Source organism: Alosa alosa, chromosome 21 (assembly GCF_017589495.1).
Source record: "Alosa alosa isolate M-15738 ecotype Scorff River chromosome 21, AALO_Geno_1.1, whole genome shotgun sequence".
Lineage (NCBI taxonomy): Eukaryota > Metazoa > Chordata > Actinopteri > Clupeiformes > Clupeidae > Alosa > Alosa alosa.
In genome coordinates this window covers 10662851-10674339 of record NC_063209.1, presented here as the reverse complement: position 1 = coordinate 10674339, position 11489 = coordinate 10662851, and the positions used below count along the sequence as shown (strand labels likewise).

The window sequence follows — 11489 nt, the reverse complement described above, 5'->3', positions numbered from 1 at the left end:
GGGGCTCCGATGTGGCGCATCTCTGAGGTCATGACTGCTGAGCCTGTTTGTTCTTTATTAATTTGCCACTTCCTTTTCAGCTTCTGCATTCTTTCTAAAAGGTAAATGATGTGCACAAGTGCACTGGTGTGCTAATTCTGATCAAATTAACTAGTGCATTACGTAGTTTGGTTGAGAGGTAAGATGCTATTGGTATTATTTATACACATTCTGACAATACCATGCTTGTGAACCAACTACAACAATAAAATGATTGTAAAACAACAATAAGTTTACAACAATAGTATAAATAAAAAATAAGAAATAAAATTAGTATGTTTCATACGGTTAACTGTGCTTTTGTGTTTGTTTGCAGGAAGTTACTTCTGTTCTTGGAACAATACAGGTTATTGTGACACTGTAGAGCAACAAGGAGGAATGCATGTATAGTTCATGGACATGGCATGTCACACATTCATTGCCAGGAATATGACTTCTATCTGGCAATGAAGTTTTCAAACTTCCTGGTTGTTGACATAATTGGGTACCGGTAGTTGAGAATGTGACCTAGATATACATTGTATCTACAAGGCTCTATGTACAGAAGCGTCACATAAGTTTAACAGATCTCATACAATCTCATACTACATGTGCCTTTTCTCACTCTCACATCTCTTTGCTTCCTCCAATGTAATGTTATAATTTCTGATTAAATATGAGTTGAACTGATGAAGGAATCTGCTCATCTTGTACATGTAGTTTGCAGGTCACACATGCACATAACCTACTGTTTCAAAATGCCACAGTTCTTTCACATCAAAACGAGTGCCAAGGTTAAATTTACCCATGGCATGGAAAGCCTATGGAGGTCGCTGCTTTAGGCTTTTCACACAACCTAAAAAATTGGTCTGTGGCAGAGGTAATTAAATAATTCTTATTTAAGGACGAGCATTTTTGTTTCTCTTTATCTGAATGGCACATTTGTTTTGTCATTACTTTATGGGCTGAATTTAATAGCCGGACACATCTCTTAATTTCAGTTCTATTTGAATGTTCTGTTCTGTGCCGTCTATCTGAATGCCTGTTTATCTTCAGGTGTACTGTACAAGCCAGGAAGAGCATGTTGCATCCATTCACAACAGTGGGGAGGCAACGTTTGTTCACAATTTTTGCAGGAAACAAACAGAGATGATTTCAATCTCTAAGGGTGAGCACCAATGGCTCAGTGTCCTAATTCATTTTGAAGTGAAGATAAAAAAGTTTGTGTTTGTGCTTGTGTGACCAACTGTACATATAGGCTCATATAGGCTCTACTTAAGTGCACGACTACGCCACTTGGGGCCTTTCACACCAAGATATGTTGTAAACCCAAGTATACTTGATAAGACACACAGATAAGATAAGTAACGACAGAGACGTGATTCCAGTACAAATATAAACAAGATTTATTAATATGGAATTCACTTAACCTCCTGAGACCCGGGATATAAATTTGAATATTTCCCGATAATGACCGGCGGTCTATACATTATCCCACTTAACACACGGTTACTTGCCAAAATTAAAAAATAAACTTCCCACGATATGAATCTTTAGTCTGGCCTACATATATTTGTTACCGTTTCATCATGGCTTTTGCTGAGAAACACAATTAGCAACAAACGCTGAACTTGAATCAAATATTCAGGACACAGTTGATCAACCGTCTGCTTTCACTTTTGAATGAAGTTCCAGTACTTGCGGAGTGTTATGAAAGACGTGAATTAGAAGCACAAAACCCATTTTCCTTGACAGCGGTCTATTATACCTAGCAATGGTCTGTTCTCGAGAAATATCAGACCACCGAACGCTGGGAAGGCCCATTCAAGTGAATGGAGCATTCTTCAGCATTATGAAGAGCCGTGTAATAACTAAAGTTAACCCATGACATAACACTTACAAAGCATTAATGGAAATTTCCGGTATTTAGCTTTGAGTGCCTTTTTTAAGTCCCTTAACGTTCGTTTTCAAAACTGTGCAACTCACCGAGTGGTTAGTGGTGTTTGTTGATGTTCCAAAACAAGTAGCGCAACGAAATACAGTTTCTGTCGTGTTTTATTTGCCATTTTGTAAAATCCCATTGATTTCTTTCGGAAGACTCATTGCACGTTGATATTACTGCGCCACCGTATGCTTCAGGTTCAAATATTGAGCGGAGGTTTATGTGAGGTGTCTGAAAAAATAGTAGCAAATAAGACTAGAATAGCAAATAAGACTGCTGGAAATCATACATTGCGCCGATATATTTTAATAATCAACGAACACCACTTACCACTCGGTGAGCAGAGCAGAGTTTTGAAAACGAATGTTAAGGGTTGTTTTAGGACATGTTTGAGTATGCCTGTTGGCAGCCACTCTGAGTAGTCAAAGGCGATTCAAAACGAGTCAGAAAAGTTGAGACAGGACCAATCGTCAAAATGTCGGTGTCCACCGTTCATTTAAAACAAACCAGAAAAGGGACTCAAAGTGCTAAATACTGGAATTTTCCTTTAATAACTCTTGTGAAAATAGTCAAATTTTTTGTGCCTTTGTGTTTGTTTGCAGGAAGTCAGTCTAAATACGAGTTTGAGGAATGCATTCATGGACATGGCATGTTGTACATTGGCAGGAATACAACTTGTGCCTGGCAATTAAGGTTTCAAACTTCCTGGTGGTTGGCATAATTGGGATTATGTTAAATTTACCCATGGCATGGATTTTTATATTATTTGAGCTATGCACATGTTGCTTTCTGGTCAATGTTTTGAGACCTTAATAGATCACAGCCTGTCAGAGACCAACTGAAACAGAGTAATCTAAACGATCTAAAGGTATTATAACCTACACTTGAATTGGTTTTAAATAAATACCATTAATCATTTCTATGCATTAAAGTTTTTCTCGATTGCTTTGATGCTTGTGTCAACTCTGACATCACGTTTTCAAAACAATTTACACAGAAGCACATTAGCACTCTGGCTAAAATGCCATATTTTGCTCGCAAAAGACTAACACTCAAAACATTTAGAATATGCAGCAAAAGCAAATTTTGCCTTCAAACAACACATCTTGTAGTCAAATAACTGAGTGATTTCAATCAATCATTACACACTGGACAATAAAAAGCACAGTATAGTTCTCAAAATAAGGAGTTTCAGCCTTCATTTTTGCTATGTCTGTGCCATTTCTTTCTAATTTCATATAGAGACCATATATAAAACATATTTTCAGCTATAGGACATGCAAATCTATATAAAAATTGATCAGTGACTCCCAGATATTTGAGATAAGTAAGTGAACTTTCCACTTCAAGCCCTATCATGATGACTATTGAAGATTGAATTGGCATAAAACACTATCCTGCTGTTTATTGTGGATGCGGCTAATATTTTGGCCAAACCTGATAGTCTAGTTAAATAGTCTGGTTATAACGTAATGTTTTACAATCTCCGGTTTTAGATGTGATTATAGGCGTGGTCAATACACTGTTTTTTCCCCTTTCATTTGCATTAATTTGCTAATATGTGGGAAATTACTGTCCAACTTGATAGTCTGGTTCAAACTGGCTATAAAAGCTTCTGCTGTGCTGTTCTCATCTTCATTCAATCTCGCAGAGTCTCTCAGAGATCACCTCATCAACAGGTGAGTATCAAACCACAGATGCTGCTTTTACCCTTTAACATCTCACTTCAAGCATTTTTGAAATTGTACACTGCTGTGTCATTGAGTTTGTATGTGTGTGTTTCAGAAGAATTAAGTGCCATGGCGATTCTGCCCGTTCTCTCTCTTCTCTATGCAATGTTTGCACTGAGCATAGCAACAGGTAGGAAATGCTATGTAAAAAGAAAATGTAAAAGTTGGCAGCTGTGACTACTGGTTAGGGCTTCAGGCTTGGAACTAAAGGGTCGCCGGTTCGATCCCCGACCAGTAGGAAAAATGTGGGTGGGGGGAAGTGGTTGAGCACTGCTCTCCCATGCCCACATCCACAGTTGAAGTGCCGTTGAGCAAGGCACCTAACCTCTTACTGCTCCTCGAGTGCTGCTGTAGCAAGGCAGCTCACTGCTCCGGGTTTGTGTGTGCGTCACCTCACTGTGTGTTCACTGTGTGCTCTGTCTGTTCAGTAATTCACGGATGGGATAAATGCAGAGATCAAATTCCTTGTACACAAGTATACTTGGCCTATAAACCTGATTTACATTTACTTTCTATTAAGCAATCCTATTATCAATCAACAGTTTTGAGGTTTTGAAAGTGAATGGCTCTCTAAGTCTACAGGAGGAATTACAATGTATCACTTTTTCCATAGTTAAAACCATTCATAATAAATATAGCATCATAAGTTATTGTGACAACAGGACAAAAAATTCTGCAGACAGGCCTGCAAAAAAACAATACTACAACTAATTTGCTGACACGTTTATCTGGGTTCACCAAGACTAGCTTTCTCTTTAGTTCACTAGGGAATTTCTCTGTAATTGAGAGAATATGCGGTCATATCAATCTAGTTCACTTTTCTTGTTCTCAGAGCTGAAAGTTGAAGAGAAACGCAATGCGTGTCAGCCTGGATGGAAAGCCTATGGAGGTCGTTGCTTTAGGCTTGTCACAAAACATAAAAATTGGTCTGAGGCAGAGGTAATTAAATAATTCTTATTTAAGGATGAGCATTTTTGTTTCTCTTTATCTGAATGGCACATTTGTTTTGTCATTACTTTGTGGGATGAATTTAATAGCCTGTCACATCTCTTAATTTCAGTTCTATTTTAATGTTTCTTGTCCTGTTCTGTGCCGTCTATCTGAATGCCTGTTTACTTTCAGATGTACTGTGTAAGCCAGGGAGGGCATCTTGCATCCATCCACAACAGTGGGGAGGCACAATTTGTTCGCAACTTTGCAGGAAACAAACATAGGATCTGGATTGGAGCTGGGAGATCCTGTGGAGTAAATAACTGCAGTCTGTCTAATTTCTAATTCAGGAACAATGGCGAATCGGCGTCTGCGCCTTAAGTTTGTAATGTTTTGCCTGGTGTGTGAACTCCAAAGTTGAGTATTACAGTAGAAAAAAAAAGAGGCGCACTCAAGGGCTTGATACTAATACAATTTGTATTGAGAGCCGAGGTTTTTGTAAATGGGGGAGTGTTGCCTGTTTTATACTCACTACTGCAGTATGATTTCAATCTCTAAGGGTGAGCACCAATGGCTAAATGTCCTAATTCATTTTGAGGTGAAGACAAAACAGTTTGTATTTGTGCTTGTAGGCTCCTGGCTGGTACTGGACTGATGGTAGCTGCTTTGCGTACACCAAGTGGAGCAAAAAGCAGCCTGATAACTGGAGAAGTAATGAAGCCTGTGTTCATATGTACAAAGGTACTCCAATGCACTCTTAAACTAGTAGCTCAGAATATCTATTGAGTCTATTTTCTGGATACCATTTCTGTTCATCTTCATTGTTTCATTCTTTGTCTGTTGTCTTTTTCTAGGTGCTGGCGCTTGGAATGATAAATCCTGTTCTGTATGTTACCAATTTGTGTGTGCCAAGTAATAACTTTGCTCCTGTGTGGAGTGACTTAACCTTTTTTATTTTAAACTCACCTTTCAAACCTGCTGAAACAGAATAAATCATTAAACAGAAGTGCTTTTAGAGAATCAGCATGGGTGGTGTTTGTAATGTGACTGTAAGATGATAAGATCTTCATGTATTAGTGCACTATGGGAAAGCCATCGCAGGCAGCCACCTGTGCAGTGGACCACCCACCTGTGACTGCAGCCTGGCCAGACCATCTGGTTCTGATGCACCTCCTGTAAAATTCCTTCTGCTCTTTTAGTTTAATCTTTGACTGTCACATAATGAATCAATAAATGCAGCATCAAAATCAAATTCTGCTGTTGTGGTGTCTTTTCATACATACTCTTATTGTTGCTCTCTTTTACTGTGTAGTCTCTCTGAGTTACTTTTGCTATTGGCTCTATTTTAGCGGTCTAAGTAAATAATCTGAAACGTAATGCATTCACACCTTTAGGACATGTCTGAATTAACTTTTACTATTTTGACAACTTTATGGGGCCTATTTACACAACACAGAACCTGGCGAAAAGTGGATTATTATTCCAGTGCCAAGTTTATTCTTATCTTACACGTCTCTTTTGTTAAGCAACACACCAAGGGGTGTGGCAATACTGACCTAATGAGGTGTCTGGCGCATTATTTAAAAATCCCTATTGTACACTACCTAAAACGCATTACGCCACTGACCAAGAGAAACCTGGTTAGAAATCTATGGCAAATTGTTTATTACATTAATACACAGGATTAGATGTTAAAATCCCTTGTGCCAAAATCCAAGGTAAAAACACATTCAGAAGCCCCTGCTCAAGTTTAACTTTAAAAAAGCACACTATCCACAAATCCGCCAACAAATGGTCACAAACACAATACAAATGGCCCATCCAACAGCAGTATATAGTATGCGGCATGTCATTGGGGTTATCAAGTGGGCACCCTCATTCACCGATGTTTCGTTAAGTTAGGCCCACGACACCTCATGAAGGCTTAACAGTGAAACGAGCGTCCTAGAGACACTCCCCTCCATGCTGCCACCATATTACCACATTGAAATATCCAATACCCAAAATACTCTTAACCAGCCCAGGCATGGTCAAGGGTTGGCTAGGTTGGTCCGTCCGTTGATGTGGACTGAACCATAGCCATAAAACCTTGGCCAACCAACCATCAACCTAGGCACAGCCCATCACAAACAAAAGAAGTTACACAAAAAAATTAGCCAGTTAGCTTAGCCAGTTAGCTTAGGCCCCATCAAACACAAAACAAATTAGCCAGTTAGCTTCGCCCCATGCTGCCACCATATTACCACAACAAACATCCAAATACCCTTAACCAACCTAGGCATGGTCTAAGTTGGCTAGGTGGGTCCGTCCCGTTGATGCGGACTGAACCATAAACCATAAAAAACCTTAGCCAAGTACCATCAACCTAGGCACAGTCCATCACAAACACAAAACAAATGAACAAGTTAGCTTACCTTAGCTTGCGCCCCAGGAAGGTAACTTCTCCTTACCCACAACCATTAAACTTGCCCGTTCTGCTGCTAAAGACATGTTACTAACCACCTGCCTTAGACTTCGACCACAAATGCCCAATTCAGACAGCAAGCCAATAGCAGATCTGGCCACAAACCCACGTGCAACGATTTCAATAGGCCTTAATTGTGCACTCCAACCTCGCTTGGCTGCCTCCTCTGCTATTTCAGTGTATTTAGCTCTCTTCAGCTCATTGGCCACTTCCACTCTGTCTTCCCAAGGAACAGTGAGTTCAATGAAGTAAACTATCTTCTCTGAATCCGACCATAGAATTACATTGGATTAGTAGTTTAGTACTCACTATATGTGGAGGTACCGCCATCTGCTGGCCAAGATCAACCTTCATTTCCCAGCCAGCCCTATTTTTCAACTGGCGGTTTTACACCTGGCCTTCGCAGAGAATAAGGTTTATCCCCCCTGGCGTTACAAAAGTTAGTTTGCCTTAATCCTTTATTAGCTGCTAATGAATTGACTTCTCTCCTTTTATCCTCTATTGCCGCTGCCACACATTTCAAAACCTGGTTATGACGCCACGTATACCGCCCCTGGGTGAGACTTACCTTGCACCCTGATAGGATATGGTGGAGACTGCCCACACACGAGCAAAGTATCTTCTTTCTTGAATTTCCCCTGGGGATCAATAAAGTATCTATCTATCTATCTATCTATCAGCTTTAATGCTGATTGAGCTTGCTTAACTGCCTGCTCTGGGATCCACTTCCTCCCTGCATTAACTGTGGGTGCAACTTTCCTCACCACTGGGTCCTTGGAGTCATTTCCAATCTAGCCATAGCACACTTAAATTCCTCTGTCAGACTAGATATTGGCAACTCTACAATGCCCTTCCCATACAAGGCTACACTGCTTAAGCAGCGTGGGACTCCGAGCCATTTTCTGACAAAGGAGTTGATCATTTTTTCCAACCTCTCTACCTTTGACAGAGGAACTTCATAAACTGTCAATGGCCACATTAGCTGAGGCAATAAACCAAACTGCAAACACCACAGCTTGAGCTTACCTGGCAGCCCTGACTTGTGACAACCTGTGATTTATCACTAAGGCTTGCATCATACCACCTTCCCAGACTCTTCACTGGTTTCTCCAGAACTGTGGGAATCACCTCTTTATTTATAGCAAACTTCTTATCTATTACCTTCCCTTTAACAATTGAGAGACTCCTAGACTTACTTGGCTTCACCTTCATTCTGGCCCATTGCAGAGTGCTATTTAACTTATCCAGCAACCTGTTGGTGCATGGAACGGCTGACGTCAAGGTTGTCATGTCGTCCATGAAAGCCCTAATCGGGGGGAGGCGTGGCCCTCCCTGCAACTTCTCCCCACCCACTACCCATTTTGAGGCTCTAATGATGACCTCCATTGCCATTGTAAAAGCAAGTGGGGAGATGGTACATCCCGCCATGATTCCTATCTCGAGTTGTTGCCACCCTGTGGTGTAATCAGCTGTAGTAAAACATAATTGAATATCCAGAAAGTATGCTTTTACTAGGCTTTTAATGCTACCGAGATTCTGGAAATAATCAAAGGCCTCCCACAACAGACTATGCGGCACAGACCCAAAAGCATTAGCCAAATCCAAGAACACAGCGTGCAGGTCTCTCTTCTTCTCGGCTTTGCTAATTGAATTTGGTGCCAAATCATGCTGGTATGCTCTAAGCACCCGGAGAAGCCAGGAATTCCAGCTTTTTGCACCATGGTATCAATTAATTTATTCCTTTCAAGGTAATTTGTCAGTCTCCGTGCCACCACACTGAAGAAAACCTTCCCTTCAACATTCAGTAGACTAATTGGCCTAAATTGATTAATCTCCACTGCATCCTTTTCTTTGGGAATAAATATTCCCCCAGCCCTCCGCCAAGCCTTGGGAATACTCTGCTTTTTCCAAACTATCTTCATTAATTGCATATGTATAATTTATATTTGTTTATTTGCATAATTGATATGTTATTGTGAAAAGGAGACCTCTCCTTTTCCCCTAACTATGTTTTACCCTGTTAAAAGTCTGCAATCAAACATACACCCACCTACACTAAGTTTCAGTTTTATTGCTGTGTATGTGTTTATGTCTTGTGTATGTATGTGTCTTTGTAATGGGAAAGATTTTAACAGTAGAGGGATATTGGTACAGACCATCACCCCTCTCAAATGGTTTAACCCAGGTCTTGATTGGGTAATTGGCTGGCCTATTTCATGTTGTGGGAAGAGTCTTGTGGGAGAGTCTGAGGAGTGAGGTTGTAGATGAAGTGCTGAATTCATTGCGCAATTGGAAGTAAGAAACTGGTTGGTTGAATTTTGTTTTGTTTAGTCAAGTCTTTTTGTTCGCACTGTTTTCACCCTGTAAATAAATCTGCACTCTCCACCAAAATCCACGTTTGCTTGCTGTGTCTTCACCCCAACATCACTTCACTTCAGTGAGTCCTAGCCGCTCATCCTGTGTGTGGGTATGGACCGCAAGGGCCATATTTTTCAGTTATTTTAAGAGTGCATTATCAACAGTGATATGGGCGGGTATACAACGCACCCTGCTTCTCTCATCCACAGGAACATGCACCAGCGCACACCTTGCAAAACATTACAAATTACAGGATTTTGAATGGAAAACATAATTTGATTAAATATATTACGAAATACATCTGACAATGAATAGTTATTGACCATCATTTGCAAATTGGTAACGACGGATTAAAGTGATTAGGCGAGAGGCAAATGGGCACCACTGAAGACACACTGTCACTCCTCTGCAGGATCAATGTTTTTTTATTCAGTCATTCGAACATTATTGGGGTAAGTATTGCTTTTTCCAGGCTATGTTTTCGATGGTAACTCATTGTCATGTTGCGCCCTCTAGTGAGGGGTTAGGTGCCTTGCTCAAGGGTACTTCAGCCGTGGATGTGGGCTCAACCACTTCCCCCACCCACATTTTTCCTTCTGGTCGGGGATCGGCAACCGTTCGGTTACAAGCCCAAAGCCCTAACCAGTAGGCCCCGGTTACCCCATGCGCACACAAGCACGCACATTCACACATAAACACGTACACACATAAAGACACGCGCACACACGCGCGCACACACACACACATACAGTAATGATCCTGTTTTCCCTGTCTAGTGTGTTGTATTTCATTGTGTGTCCTTTGTTTACCCCGTGTGCCATGTGCTGCTGTGTTTACTTCCTGGTCCTGTGTCGTGTGCTTTCTGTTCCTGTTGTCTCCGCCCCTCACCTGTCCCTGATTATTGTTTCAGTGTCTCCACCTGTGTCTCTTTCTTATTTGTATTTAGTCCTCATGTACCCTCTGTTCCTTGTCGGTCTTTGTTTGTATCATGGTTTGCTTTTCCAGTAAAGATTCCTGGGGGGTATTCCAAGTACGTAGTTTAGTGACAAACCTGGGTTAATTAACTCAGCGTAGGTGGTAAACCTCCTAATAGAAGAACTGAGGGGTATTCCAGAAAAGAGGTTTAACAAACACTGAGATAAAACTTAACCTCTGGGTTGTCTGAACCTGTGGCGACTAAACCCGAGCTGTCGGTTCCAAAACACCGGTTACCAGATAGTTCAATCAACCCTGTGTTAGATAACCTAGAGTTGTGTGCGTTCACGGCGAACTTATAAAGGCATCATCTATTGAGAGTGAAACCGGCGAAAGAAAGAGCACCGTATTTTTCGGAGGCGGAGTAGTCGAGGCTTACGAGGGGGAGAGAACTGTAATAACAAAAAAAGAGCAATACTTAAGCGCCAGCGTCCGAGACCTTGCTTGGCAGAGAATAGCCTAACTGACCGTGTAAATGCGTATGTTAAGATAGCCTATTTAATGCCAAAAGCACAATTAAATATGTAACCCAGGAGAATCCACGGGTCACTAAATTGCACTTCAATATGTCATTTCATTTTCAGCAATAAATAAAAAGATGGTTAAGTTCATGGTGAGCAACATCATTTTTATTAGTTTTAAAAAAACATCTCTATGCTAAATAGAATGTAATAAGATGACATATATTAAATGTAAGGGCAACAGGAAAATGCATGTGAGTTTGTGAAGTTAACGCGAGAGTTCATCAAGAGGGAGAAGCGGGAAACAGAATAAAGGAGAGGGGAAGAGAACGGGATTCTGAGAGTGAGCCTGCTTAAGAAACAGTTACAAGGAGTTGAGATATGGCTGCGTAGTCCCTCTGCGTCAGTTTTTGGTTATTTAAAGAATATATTTAGGTGGCGTGGAGCATTTTGTCTATGCTGTGGCAGTGATAGAGTGCCCTGCTTTTCCCTATCTGTGTAGCACTATGTATGCTCTGTGTGAGATGAGTGAATGTGCAGCTAGTTAGATTAACACAAAGTGTGCAGCATCGTTGTAGTTGTTGGTGCGCATACACAGTAATACTAGACAG

General features: G+C 40.8%; 1 protein-coding gene across 2 annotated transcripts in view; it reads left to right on the top strand.

Annotated features, from left to right (window-relative positions):
- elf2a (E74-like factor 2a (ets domain transcription factor)) overlaps window positions 1–5866 on the top strand; it is a 37519-nt gene extending 31653 nt beyond the window's left edge. Inside the window, exons 10-11 of one of the 2 annotated variants that reach the window (XM_048230709.1) lie at window positions 5253–5361; window positions 5475–5866. In XM_048230709.1, the coding sequence (XP_048086666.1) occupies window positions 5253–5361; window positions 5475–5536 (171 nt within the window). In that variant the 3' untranslated portion in view covers window positions 5537–5866. Of the gene's footprint in view, window positions 1–355; window positions 709–5252; window positions 5362–5474 lie in introns of those variants that run through there. The other variant, XM_048230713.1, reaches the window with a different exon arrangement.
- Window positions 5867–11489: the final 5623 nt, after the last annotated feature.